The sequence below is a fragment of the Hydra vulgaris genome, chromosome 01, assembly GCF_038396675.1.
Source record: "Hydra vulgaris chromosome 01, alternate assembly HydraT2T_AEP".
Classification (NCBI taxonomy): Eukaryota; Metazoa; Cnidaria; class Hydrozoa; order Anthoathecata; family Hydridae; genus Hydra; species Hydra vulgaris.
The window spans coordinates 53,548,093-53,563,400 of record NC_088920.1 but is presented as its reverse complement, the minus strand read 5'-3'; the positions used below and the strand labels follow the sequence as shown (position 1 = coordinate 53,563,400).

Below are 15,308 nucleotides of genomic sequence, written 5' to 3'. Positions count from 1 at the left end.
TTTTTGTCTAAATGTAATAAATGAGGGGAGATAAAATGTAAGGGGGTATTTATAAACAGGGGGATAGAAATTTTTTATTTTTATTTCTATGAAAGAGTTTATATTTTGCTAATTTTTAAAGACCTAGACTGGTCTCAAAAATTAGAAAATAATAACTTAATTTTTTTTTTAAGTTTTAAGATACAGTTTTTTGTTCATAATAATTAAAATATAATAAACGTATAAATATAATAAATGGTGGTTTTTTGTTGGTTTATGAAAAACTTTGAATAGTTATATTTTTTGAAACTGTTTGGAATTAGATGATGAAATTTTGTGGATTTTCATGACTTAAAATCTTTGAGTGGTGTAAAAATGAGCAAAATCTAAGACTAAATCTAAGGGTTGGATTTAATACAAAAAATTGGATATTTTCACACATGAAAATGTCCATTTTTTTTATATAATGCGCACATGTGCATATGGAATTGTCCAAAATGGTGTTATAAAACTAGATATATATAAGATAATTTTATTATCTTATATATATCTAGTTTTATCTTATATATAATATATCTAAGTTTATAATTAAAATGTATAGCTTATAATGTTTTAAGAAATGTATTTAATTTTTTTTTAGTTTTCAACTCTACTCACCTTAACTACACCATTTTCTTACTTACCTGCTATGGTTGCTGTAAGTGTTTTTACTTTTTGAATAAAAGTTGTTTTGTTGAAATCAAAAAAAAATTTAAAGTTATATTTTAATGCTTAACTTTTTTGAGGTTCAACTGACATAAAACTTAACTCAGTTGTCATCAATATTGATGAAAATAAACAGTTTATAGCAAATGACATATGGATGACAAATGACAATTGATTTCAAATGACAACTGATAACAACGGGCAAGAGATAATAATGATACAAAACAGCACTTTAAATGCTTTTGAAAATATTTTGCTTTTTCAACTTGTTAAAATTTTTAAAAATCAAAAAGCTTTTTTTGGCGTTTTCAATTCTATAAAACTTTGAAGAAATCAGTGTTTTGTCAAACACTGAGTCTTAACTTTGAGTTCAATGTAACTGAAAAAAAAAAAATTGAAGTATGCTGAGATATGCTAAAATCCTCTGGACTTTTTTTAAATACATAAAATGGTCAAATAAAGGGATTCAGTTCATACAATAAATGTTATAGAAGGTTTCATGTCCAAGTGAATCTAAAATTTAGACAATGACCAAAGAGGAAGGAAAATGTCGCAATACTGTTTTTTTAATGAAACTTTTTTCTGTTTTTATCTTGTTTAATTTTATAATATATATTTATATTTAAAATAATTGTCTTGTTTTTATTTTTAGAGTTTTGGATATAATGAAAAAGAGAGAGGTTTGTTTTAAAAGTTTTTACCACAAAATAATTCTGTTATCATTTAGAATGTATTTGCATTTTAATCTAAAACAAAAATGCTATTTAATTTCTTTTTTAAAGAAATTTTATTTTTATTTCTTAATATAGTTCAACGTTTAGTTATTTTTGATTAATTTGCAATAAAATTAGTTATTTTTGATTGGTTTGCAATAAATGCTAAAGATACATTTAATTGCAAATATGAAATCATTGAAAATGCATTAAGCTTCATAATTTGCTTGCTTTTTTTGACATTAGCCTTTCAATTAATAAGAAAAGCATTTTTTATCTTTTTTTGAGATTCTAAATGCAAAAAATATTTGTTTTTTTAATGTGTGGAAGTTTTCCCAGAAACAGTGTGCAACCACACGCAAGCCTTCCCAGGAAATGTGTGTGTTTTATGTCTTGTATGTCCACGCATGAGTATTTTATTCTGGACAACTTGATCATGGCTGTTTGCAAGTTTTATTATGTTAAGCGTTGCTTAAAAAAATTCATGTTAGCTTATAAGTCTGAAGATAATGCCTTATTTATATAAGGCATTAATTTCAGACTTGGAATGTCTGTCATTCGATTCCTATGGCTGTTTAATTTTTTTGTTTCCATTTTGTTTGTAACCATTTATTTTTTCTTATTTGTATATAAAAAATCTTTTTGTTGTATCACATTCAGATTTCTTATACAATTTAAGCCTTTCAGTGTATTTTCTAACTAAGGTGCACAGACATATACATAATTTTTAAGCTTCAATTAGGCCATGCTGTCTACTTATAGCCTTAATTGTTTGATATCACCTTTCTTTTCCTGTACGTTTTTTATCCCCAATCTTTTAGTGTTTTTTACATGTTTCTTATTAAAATTTTTTAAAATTTAGGATGAGGTGGGTCTTGAACCACAGCTATTCTGTCTGTTTAAGATCAACGCTTTATCCAAATATGATAAATGTGCGTATAAATACGATTAAATAGATATAATTATATAATACAAAAAGTATACGCATGCATTACATAAACATTTTCATATAGGTATAGTATATACTCGTTACATTAAAATTATAGAAATATTCTTTACAAACATATTACAATTTATATTTTTGCTTTCCTCTTTAAAAAAAAAGTCTAGCTGTAGCTGAAGTTTAGGAAAATCATTCTTTTTAATGTAGACTTAACAGCAACTCTAAAGAAACAAAATTAAAAACAGCACAATTTAAATTGATATATATATATTTTTTTTCTATTTATGTTTCTTTTTATTTCCTATTTTGTTAGTTTTGTTTTTTTTTGTTTTTAAAACTTAGTCTTTTCCTTAATGATTAATATAATAAAACTTGCAAACGGCCGTGACTAAGTTGCCTGAAATAAAATACTCATGTGTGGTCATACAAGATAAAAAACTGCACTTGTTTCCTGGGAAGGCTTGACATACATGCCTCTGTAAAGATATATTATCTTATTTGTTTATTTTTTGGCATGTGAGGAACTGCAGTTTTTGAAAGTACATTTTCACAATTATGGATTTTTCTAGTTGCCTAGTAACCTGGCCTAACCGCTTAAATCTTTTTATTTCTTAAGAGATGGACTTATAAAAATAAGAGCAAAAAGCATGTATCAGTAAAATAATCAATACATAGATTTGCATTAATAATCTATGTTTTCTTGCATCCTCTTGAAAATTCTATTTGACATTGTAATCCATGACTATCATTTTGTACCATTTTTTTTTTTTTTTTTAATTAAAAAAAAAATCTTGCTTTGTATTAGTTTTATTGAAACTATATTTGTTTAAGTTCTCATCTTGTTTCATATTGTATCATTTTGAGATACAGATGTCTAGTATAGAAGTCAACATTGACACTACTTCAGATGTTTGCCCAGTTCAATATATTAAAGAAATGTTTATTGAAAAAATCTCAGATTTGTTTCTTGTTACCTTGACTTTTGATCTTGTTGTGCCTTTTTTTTAACCCTTGTTCTCTGTATAAAGAGTAAAAAAAGAACTAAATAATATATGTTAAGTATAATAAGTATCATTAATTAATTGTAAATAATAAATAAATAATAAATTTATTTAATAAATTTTATTTTCCTACTATTCTTTTTGTTTTCTCTTTTATTTACTATTTTTATTTTCATTAGAATATTTTATCTATTTCATCATATTTTCATTGCAAATTAAGATATGATGAAATCAAGATAAAAGTGCAAAATATTTTGCACTTTTAGAGTATATATTTTTAGATTGTTTATAATTCTAGCAATGAAGTAATATCATGACATTCTGATGGATAAAAGTGTTTAAACCTTTAATATTTTTATCTGACAGATAAAAGTGCCTAATAGGTTTATTTTTCTTAAATTTTTTGACATTTAATTTGTTTATTCCTTGACTTGTATCAAATTTTGTTATTGAAAAGTAACAATCAATCTAAAAATAAGAAAACATATTTTCAACATCATTTTTAAAATATAACACATTTTACATATTATTTTCAATAAATAAGAAAATTATTTGCCACAAATTAAGAAAAAATACTTCCACATTCCATAGCACTCACTATTTTAAAAGTATCGCATGTGGTTCAGATTGCTTGACAAGTTGTTATGTGATATATTGTATACCATTTTGATAAAAATGCCAACAACAACTTATTTCTTCCTGGGAAGGGTTGTGTATGTGTGTTTTAAATTTTTTAATTTTTTATTTTGAGAAATATAAAGTAATAATTGTTTAAAAAAAAAGTTATAAAAAATATCTAAAATAAAAGTTATTAATTCTTATTGTATATATAATTTTATTAACAATGCTGATTGAGTTTTTTTTAAACATATTTTTTTAACTTGCTTTTTTTAAAATAGATTTTTTAAAGTAGTTTTTAAAAAATACAAATTGAATTTTAAAAATCTAGTGTCATATTACTATTTGTCAGAAAAAATGAATAGAAAATGTTAAAATGTTGAAAATTAAATTTTGTAAAATATATTAAGACAGTGTCAAATTAAATGTGCAGAAGTATTTGTAAGAAGAAGTATGTGTAAGAAGAAGTATGCCTATGAAGAAGTATGCCTAAGAAGAAGTATGCCTAAGAAGAAGTATGTGTAAGAAGAAGTATGTGTAAAGATGTTGTGTGAATACAATAGTTACATACTCTGCTATGCCCTAAAATCAGAATCTAATACCAAAAAATATTGCTGGCATGAGCCTGTTGTTTTTGTACTTTATATTTATAAAAATTTAGGTTTTATAAATACTAGCAGAAAGTAACCCGTAATACGGGTTATGGGCGGTCTGTTACTTAACTTATAGTGGCTGTTTTCCACAATTTAAAGTTGCGAAACCTTAACTAATACCCTTTTAGAAAAATGCCTTCAAATTAAAAAATTAAACCATCTGTAAAATTAAAATAAAAGTTATGTGGAGGTAAAATAATTTACCAATTATTTAACGTTATTTGAGTAATTTACAACTAACATAGGTCATATCAGTGTAAGGCAGAAGCATTTTCCTCGACATTATCAAGTTTAACACAATACATTTTTAGTTACTGACACAAAATAATAACACTTCATCATGTTTTAAATTGATGAAAAAGTAAAGCTAAATTCTTGTTATATTTTTTATAAAATGAACTTTGATTAATAAGATTAATATAAAGTGAACGTAAATTATAAGTGAGTTATTAATTTTTTGGTATTCCCTTGATACATGTTTCTTTAAAAAAGGAAATTGTCTTTAAAATGTTAAATGCACACAACTAAATAAATTTATTATAAATAATTAAGCAATTGAGTACAAATATGTTTCAAGCAAAAAAAAGTTAATTTATAATCAAACATGTGTATAACAAATTTAAAATAATAAAAACTAAAAAATGTAAACTTTGATCTTTTATATTGGATTAATGTGTTATATGGCAAACCTAATATAAAAATCGTAACAGATAAGTAGACATAAAAGGAAAAAAAAACAAAAAAAACTGGAAAACAATCTACCTATTTTTCGGTAACCTGTTGTCATACTTAAACTGTTGTCATGATGCAGTTTGTCGGTGTTGTTTTATGACGTTATTTCATGTTGGCTTTTAGTAAACTTTAGTTTAATTTAAAAGGCATTACAATAGATTTAAAATATTTTAATTAAAAAGCAAAATAACAAATGCTTCAAGGAACCAAACTAAAAACATTAAAGATAAAAAATCAAATTGAGATATAAATAAATTGCATTTATATACCTAAACATATTGTCTTGACTTATAGTAAATTTTAAAAGCAGTGAGTTCAATAAATTAAAGTACCAATTATTTTTAACACTAGAATGTAGCATCATATTATGATGATTGGGTAATGAATCAATTTAACTATATTTAAGTTTAATTGGTGAAAAACAAATAAAATTTTAATTAAAAATGACTAAAACAAACCAAATATACAACAATATATTATTAAAAAAAATTACAAATTAAAAAAAAAAATTGCAAAATTAAAAAATTAAAAAAAAAAAAAAATCACTGAAGAAAAAGTGGCAACACAAAAGTTATAAATATCTTCACTGGTAGAAGACATTTACAGCCTTTTGGTTGCTGTTTTTTCTTTGGTGTCTCCTAACACCCCGGTATGGATGAGCCCTCCATTTAAAGGATGGCTCATCCATACCACCATTACTACGCCACTTATTAAAGGACCTCTCCGAGAGAGGCCCTAGGTGTTGGGAGCGATAATTTCGATAATGATCAAATGTTAATGACTCTAAAATTACAAATAGAAAGATATAATAAAAATTAAAAATATTTGCAATTTTATTTAATCAAAATATAAAGTATAACCTCACCATTTTCACAGGACAAAGAGGATGCTAAAAAAAAAAAAAAAAAAAAAAGAGAGTAAATTAAAAAGGGTTAAACTTGTGAAAAATTTAATTTTAATAAAAATATGAATAAAATGCGAACAGTTTAAAAATGTCATATAATTGTTTAAAATGTCATATAACAGTTTAAAAATGTCATATAATTTAAAAATGTCATAAATGTTAAATAGTTTTTTCACCTTTTGCGCATATTTCTCCATTAAAAATATATAAAATTAAAACACAGCCCTACCAATTATGCTTCTATCAGACACTAAAGACAAAAAATATACCTCAGAATAATTGATAAAATAATATTTACATATAAATAAATATATGATTATAATTTTTTTACCTATTCCCCTCAATTCTTCCATAAAGTTGTCTAAAGTAAGAAAAAAGATAACTGAAGCTAAAACTAACAAAAAGTAAACTAAAATTAACTATAAACTAAACCAAAACTATAAACTAAAATAAACTTTAAATCTTAACATCTGTACTTCAGAAGACAAAGGTCGGTTATCCAGTTTTTTGTGAAAATGAGTTATGTATGAGACCTTTTTAGTTTTTTCAGTATCTACAGAGGTATAAAGACTGTTGTCCTACAGCAATGTGAAACAAAGTTTGGTCAATATAAAGGGTCTGGTGTCCCCACAATGTTCAAAGGAAAAACGTCTGTTGTCCAGAAATGACTTTTCACTTTTTTTATTTAACTTTTTATTTTTGTCAAAATTATAATTCATTTGCCTCAAAGACAAATTAAATAAAACACAAAAAAATAACATAAATTTAACCATCAAGAATAAGGCAATAAAGATAAATTATTTTACTATTTCTTCTTTCCTGGAAAATTTCTCAACAGCATATTGCTGAAACAGTTTTTTGCCATAAAAGAGTGAAGAAAAAAATTGTCTAACTGAAAGTTTATAATTGTAATACTGAAATAATGTAACATGATTTCTAACCAATGTAGCACATTCAGGGTTGTGAAACAATTGATTATGTCAACCAGCATCACCTCTCAGAAAAAATAGAGGATAAGCCATAGGATTTAATTTTGTCAGACATACTTCATATAGTTTCAAGAGGATGACCTCTTGGGTAAATAACAACTTTCCTGGAAGCAGGTGCTGCACCATCTTCACCAACAAGTACAACTGCAACTTCATTATGTGAAGGGAGATTATAGCAATGTCTATCTTGCCCTTCAAGTAAAGATATTTTTACAACTGACACTGAGCGACCTACTAGAGCTGCTTGTCAAATTTCTTCATCTTCCACTTCAGCCATGTTTTTAAATGCAAGAGCAAATGGGTTCTCTTCACTAATAATAGTTTGCAATCGAAACATTAAATCATTTAAGCAAAGATCATTACCACGTTGTTGCATTCTAAAATTTACTGCTGCAAGTGGATCATAGATGTATAATTGACAATATGTCGCTGGAGCATCTTGATTTGGTCTTAGATTACCTATATGATGAAAAACTTGACCACATATTCTAAAACATGGCGGCCCATGATTCATGGGTTGAACTACATTAGCTTCAAATGAAGCAAAAGAAAGACAGGCATTATAATTTCTAATATATTATAAAAAATTCAGATTGGCATTTCTATCTGCATAGTTTCCTTTATATAAATCTTCTAAATCTTGTGGAAATGATGAAGGTTGTGACAAAACTACCTTTCCATTATGGCTACATAAAAAATGTGTTTCATCATGAAATTTCTTAGCACCACAATGCTGACAAATATAATTCATTTCTCCTAAATAATTATAATCTGTAATAGTATTACTTCTTACTATACAATGCATTCTTTCGTATCTAGCAACATTTCTAGCATTTTGTTGATTATTAATTTCATCTCGCCTAAGGTTATCTCTTTCATTTCTGCAACGATTATTTTCAACTCGCCTAACCAAGTTCTCCTCATTTGGGTTTGAATTATTTGCTGCTTGCCAAGCAGCATTTCTAGCATTTTGTTGATTATTAGTTTCATCTCGCCTAAGTCTATTTCTTTCATTATTGCGGCGATTATTTTCAACTTGCCTAACCAAGCTCTCCTCATTTGGATTCGAATTATTTACTGCTTGCCAAGCAGCATTTCTAGCATTTTGTCGATTATTAATTTCATCTCCCTTAAGTGAGACGAAATTAATAATCTCTTTCATTTCTGCGATGATTAACTTGCCTATTTACATTTCCATTTTCTAAACTAATATCTGCTTCTAGCCTAATATCATCCATTTAAACTTCACTTTTAATTGAAAATAGTAACAAAAAATCTTAAACGAATCCTGAAGATTGCGATCTTTCCTATATAATTTTTTTCTACTTTAAATAGCACACACAAATAATTTTTATATATAACAAACTTTCATTTAAAATAAACTATACAATAATCTTATGACTTTAAAAAATATATATATATATATCAGCTAGGAGATGTTTGAAAAAAAATTAGCTTAGCAAATAATAATAAAAAAAAATTATTAAAAACATGCAATTCTAATAATAAACATACTGCTAACAAAGAAAAATTAAAAAAAAGTTGTAAACTCTTTTTTGCAAATTTAAATATTATTTCTTCAAAAAAATTATATGGAAATGTTTTTAAAAAATTCACAAAACTTTACAATATTTTGTTCTTTTATACCACATAAATACATCATCTGATAAATCTAAAATAAAAAATGTAACAAATAAGTAAATAAATAAGAAAAACAATACAAACAAAAAATGAAAATCAATGTACCTTAAAGCTGTTGTGATTTACCAGAGTAGTAGTTGTAAAATATTATTATTTCATGTTAGCTTTTACAAAATAATTTATGCTGGAACATCATAATTCCAAAATGTTTATAGCAAAATCATGTAGTAAATAGTGCTAAAGACAAAAAATAAAATCGAGATAAAACAAATTGTATATATGGCAAAATATTTTGTATTGGCTTTTAGCGAATCATTAAAAGAAGTGATTTTTAATAAAATTAATACCATTTTTAACAATAGACACCAACATGAAAATAAGCTAAATGTCTATCAACTCAAAAGATAACAAAAAAACATCACTGCAACAGCACACAACAATAGCACAGACCATAAGTTAATATAATATGTATATAACATAACTTAAGTAAGATAACATTCATATAGCAAAATGTTATTAAAATACAATATTATGTATTTTTAGAATAATTAATAATAAAGGCTTGAAAACAGTTTGACCTAAAGCAGTAACAGTTTGACACTAAGCACTATTATGTAACCCTCTGTTATAAGTACTTCACTTGGCTGGCAAAGTTGACAAATCTTGCTCTACACGTTTACCAAGTCACAGCACTTTGAAAACAAGGATGCAACATAATATAAACATACGTACCAACTATAAACACAATAAATGTGTTTAAATATGTATATAAGGTTAAATATATACCTTATATACATATTTAAAACAATTATATAACATATATTAACACATACACAAACAATAAAAAAACACTTTACATTATTATAAAAACACATTGATAAAACAACTATAAAACACTTATTACCACATACACATACATATCAAAAAAGCATATATGCAAGCAATAAATGTGTGCAAACAAAAATTTTTTAAATGACGCAAGAAAATTTAAAAAGATTCAAAGTAAACAAAATATATATTTACAAACAATACTCTATACCTTCTTTTTTTCATAAGAACTGTAATCCTCATAACAAAATATAACCTTTACATACAATAACCTGTGACATGCCATGTCAGTGTTGGCACTGACACAATTTTAATTTATTTTTCTAAATTTTCTAAAATAGCATCACAGAAGTTTCAAAGTAGTAATAACCATTTTATGGAAATAGCATTAGTATAACTTTAAATCACATCCATACCCCTATTTTCCTTCTAAAAAATAAAATAATAAAAATAAAACTGCTAAAAGAAAAACTAAAACAAACAAAATATAAACAATTTAAAAAATTAAAATCCTTTTTACTTTAAATCCTTTCTACTTTATCTAATAATAAAAATGTATATATAACTATTTTTATATACTTACTTCAATTATAATATGATCTTAACGATGATTATTTATCTTAGTATGATTCTTTATGTAATATATCTAAACTAATAATTAAGTTCCAAAAGGAAAAAAGTTTTACCTAGCTTAAGTTATCTTACTCCAATGACCGCGTACATTTCGAGAACGCGCTCTTTTAAAGCCTAGTAACTAATGAAACGATGTTAAACATTAAACGTTTCTGTAGCAATTATATTAAGATGAAAAAAAAAATAAAGCTTCATTATTTATTGTTGCAGGATATTATGCTGGTACAATTGCCTCTTCATTGTTTGTTGGGCGCTTTCTTGGAGGGTAAATAATCTTGTGTTCATTGCTGTTTATTTAATGTTTTCTGGAATGGTAATCCATATAGTATTCTAATATATATATATATATATATATATATATATATATATATATATATATATATATATATATATATATATATATATATATATGTATATGTATATATATACATATATACATATATGTTTATATACATATACATATATATATACATATACACACACATATATATATATTTATTTATATATATACATATATATATATATATACATGTATATATAATATATATATATATATATATATATATTTATATATATATATATATATACACATGTATATATAATATATATATATATATATATATATATATATATATATATATATATGTTTATATATATATGTATATATATTTATATATATATATATATAATTTTATCGCAATCTAAAAAAAGAAGAATCTAAATTATTGCTTTTATCGCAATAATTTAGATCCTCCTATATTTATGAATGGTAATGTACTCAATGAGTCATCTACCCTTCATCTACAAGGATTAACTCTTACTTCCGATCTTTCTTGGAAACCATATATCAGATCCATTGCAAAATTAGCATCTGCTAAGGTTGCAGTTTGAATTTAATTTTTTTAATTCATGAATTATTTAAAAAAATGATATTTTAGTAATATTGAGGTAATTATATATATTGTTAAATTAAATTTTAGTTATTACTGGGGTTGGTTGACAGATAAGATTGGACGTCGCCCTGTTTTACTTACTTCAGCTTTATTAACATTTGTTGCTACACTAGCCTTTGGTTTTACCACTACTATCTATTGGGCAATTGTTACAAGATTTTTGCAGGGCTTGTTTAATGGTGAATTTTCAGCTTTATCTTTTTTTAAAACTTTTTTTTTGTTGTAAATGCAAAGCATTTTAGTGAAGCTGCACCGAGCAGTAAACGCCTTAGAGATGAATAATAAGTTAAAAAGAGTTTAGAAGAGTGAGATAAAAGTACAAAAGGACAGATGTCCAGTGGAAAACATAGAGCCTCAAAGTAGAAAAATACTAAAAAACTAATAAGTAAAATGTTGTAAAAATAAACAATAACAATAAACAATAGTCAAGATAAGTAAGAGTCACTTACTGTTGTTCTACTAAATTGTCGTTAGTGTCAAGCGTAAGTGTGATGTGTAGACAGTATCAGTGATGAAGCAGAATTATTTGTTTGTATTATTAATTATTTGGTCTGTATTATTAGGCTGGTCAACATACATTATTGAGATAAATGTGCCATGGACGTCTCAAGTACAGTATGGATTCGCACCTTATGATACAGTATGAACACAAGAAGACCTCTAACTTTTGCCCAAGACTGGCATCCCAAAAGAAGTTTCAATCTGGGTCTACACCAGGGTACCTTGTTAAGGTATCCCATTGTGTTATCCCAAAAGGACTATTCTCAGAGTATCCCATCAGGACGATTGCCACAGACTTCTGAATTGACACTGGGACCAAAGGACACTTAGTGGGGCTCAGTACAACTTGCATACAATGTTGATAAGTGCAGTGCTTTGTTGCAGTCTTTGAGTCTTATAGATGTGTATGTAATGTAGACAGTAAATGCAGTGTACTTGTGTGCGTCTACTGTAGTAGAATGTCTTGATGGTATGAGTTGTTGGTATAAAATTGGTTGAAAGTCAATAAAACTGGTGTAATGTGAGCTTGACGTGAATACTAGAAGTCCAACAACATGTATTTAAAAATAAAAAACTATTGCAACTAGATAAACTGGAAAATTTAAGTAGAATTACACCAGTATAGTAACAATAACTTGTGTATATATTTTACAACTAATAATCTGTATATATATTTCACAACTAATAATCTAGGGTTATATGGAGTTTTGTATTTTGTATAAGTGTTAAGAGTAACTGTGAATATGTCATGTGACTGTAATGTTACCAGGAGTATCTGAAGTGGAGTAGAATTGTTTGTTTTATAAAACAGGTAGCAGGTAGCCTCTTGTCAATTAACCAAGCTGTATGTATAGCATGGCTGATTTTGTGTTTGCTTATATTCATAGTGACCTGTGTCTTTAGTATGAGTTTTTAATACCAAAATAGTATTAGTGGTTAGAGGCTGGTTATCAAAATTAAGTTATATGGTATCTAGTACTAATGTGAATTTGTATTTTTTATTCTTTATTAGCTTAGTGACTCTTTATTAGCATTATTATAGTATTTTAACAGTTTGAGAATGATAAAATATCAATAACATGTATATATATTTAAATATAATTTAAGTTATAATTTCAGTGTTATTACTTATCTTTTATAGAGGGATGTGTATGGGTGTATGTCACAGAGTTGGAGTAGAATTATTCGTTTTCTAAGTAGTTATCAGATGGTGTATGTGACAGAGCTGGAGTAGAATATTTGGAGTGCAATGATTTGTTTTATATATAATTAGCAGGCCTAACCTTCTTGTTAAGAAGTGTCACGCAGCTCGCATTTTGCTTGTGAAAAGGTGATTTGCCTACGCGTTCAGCAGTTTTGCGTTACGCAAAAACTTTTAGAATATTTTTAATTAACTTTTGATATCGTTTATGTGACATTTATTCTGAAGAAATAAAGTCGTAAGTAAAAGCATTTAACCGCAATTGTAAACTAATAGATTTTTTGTTAAAGAAACAGTTTGTTTAATAATTTTTTTTATTGTTGATAAAAATTAGTTAAAAAAAATAAAGTGTTTTAAGTTTTATCTTAAGGAATTAAATATATAAATTCCTTTTAAATGTAAAAATTATTTTTTGTCATAATAGTTTAAAAAATGCACGATTTATTTTAATGTAAATATTTTATTAATAAGATATTTTGTTTATTGTTAATGACGTTTGTTTAATTTATGAAAATAAATTATGATCACGTATCGGTAACTGATAAATAAATAAAAAAACTCTTTATTGTTTAAAAACATTATTAAAAAGAGTTCACAAATTAAATAAGAAAAAATATATTAACAGTTAATAAAATAATCAAAACCAACTGTAAAATTATAAGAAAATAAACAAACATTATTTTACGTTCCATGAAAAGAATATTTTTTTCAAAATAAAGTTTAGTTCATATTTGAAAAAAATGATTTATTAAATAAGAACTTAGATTTTATTTGTAATTTTTGTTCTAGTGAGAAAAAAACTAACTGTTTGTATGATTTTTAACGCGTTAATAAAATAACTTTAATTACAATGCGGTACTTGAAAAGACGCTAGTGACGCAATATAACTTCTAACGATGCAAAATATATTTGCATCGTTGAGTTGAGTTACCTAGAAATGCGTTACACGTTTTCGCTACGCAGCGAAATCTCATAACAAGGCCTAAGTTAGTGTGGTGTGGCTAGCGTTATTGTATGATAAATATATATAGTAAAAAGATACAGTGACTATTGAAAGAATATTAGATGTAGTATCTTAGTGTATTTGACAGTAGTTATGTATTAAATATCATGTATATCTATAGTAACATTTGACATACTATGTACAACCTGATATGCACAAACACATTATGTAGTACTGGACACTGATCTGTGACTGAGTAATACTGGGCTGTGGTTATGCATTCTGGCTATACACACATACATCCACTAAATATATATATATATATATATATATATATATATATATATATATATATATATATATATATATATATATATATATATATATATATATATATATATATATATATACCCATATACACATTAGATCATTTTTTTTATATATTATTTTGTTCAACTTTTATTGTTTAAAATTTTTTTTCTTTTGTTTTTTTTTGTTTATTTTGTAAATAAAAGGAGTCACAGTAGTAGGAAGAGCAGCATTTGCTGAAATATGTGACAGCACAAATCAAGCAATAGGTGTCTCCCTTGTGTTTGCTGCTTGGAATTCTGCCATTGTAATGGGGCCTGCTTTCGGAGGTGTGTTTTATTGTACCATAATTATTATTTAACCATTAATTTTTTAAATTTTATATAATTTTATTAAAAGATATAGTATCAAAATTTCTCTTTTTAAAGGGATCCTAAAGTCCTGAGAATTTTTTTGAGTAAAACAAAATAATAAATGTATGCCAACAAAAACTAACTTTGTATTTTTATTCAAAGCTTGCCTTCTCAATTTTAGTGTGATTTTTAAATCTTTAAAATATATGTGCTTTTTTTGACGCAATCTACATACTTTATAATTTACTTAAGTGCGTTTAATTTGTAAGAGTTTCAGTATAAAAAATTACATCATTGCAGAATATACATACAATTAGCAAATCACTTTTATTTGAGTTATTTTTTACTTAATCTCAAAGCATATATGTTTATAAATTAAAAATAAATTAGTACCTTTACTTTTTTAAATATTGTTAAAGAAACTAATAAAGATTTTCACCATAGTTGTATATACTTTTGATATAATTATAAGTTTGTATACATTTTATGTTTTAAAGATAAGCGTTTCTAATCAATTCATTAATTTTTTTATGCAAATACATATTAGCATAGTGCTGTAGATGTTATATTCCTCTGATTTAGAAGTGCAGCAAAATAGGTTTGCTGTTCGAAACCCTCCGATGAGTACTTTTTCTAATTTTAATGTTTTATTTGAAAGTAATTTCACGTTTTTTAACTATTATTATTGTTTGTTTATAGTTATATTTAT

General features: G+C 25.5%; 1 protein-coding gene across 3 annotated transcripts in view; it reads left to right on the top strand.

Moving 5' to 3' along the window:
- LOC136075437 (uncharacterized) overlaps window positions 1-15,308 on the top strand; it is an 85,636-nt gene that overhangs the window by 28,036 nt on the left and 42,292 nt on the right. For all 3 annotated transcript variants that reach the window (XM_065788596.1, XM_065788597.1, XM_065788598.1), the window contains exons 2-6: window positions 620-676; window positions 1,337-1,364; window positions 10,550-10,604; window positions 11,320-11,471; window positions 14,453-14,575. In XM_065788596.1, coding sequence (XP_065644668.1) covers window positions 620-676; window positions 1,337-1,364; window positions 10,550-10,604; window positions 11,320-11,471; window positions 14,453-14,575 — 415 coding nt within the window. The remainder of the gene's footprint in view (window positions 1-619; window positions 677-1,336; window positions 1,365-10,549; window positions 10,605-11,319; window positions 11,472-14,452; window positions 14,576-15,308) is intronic.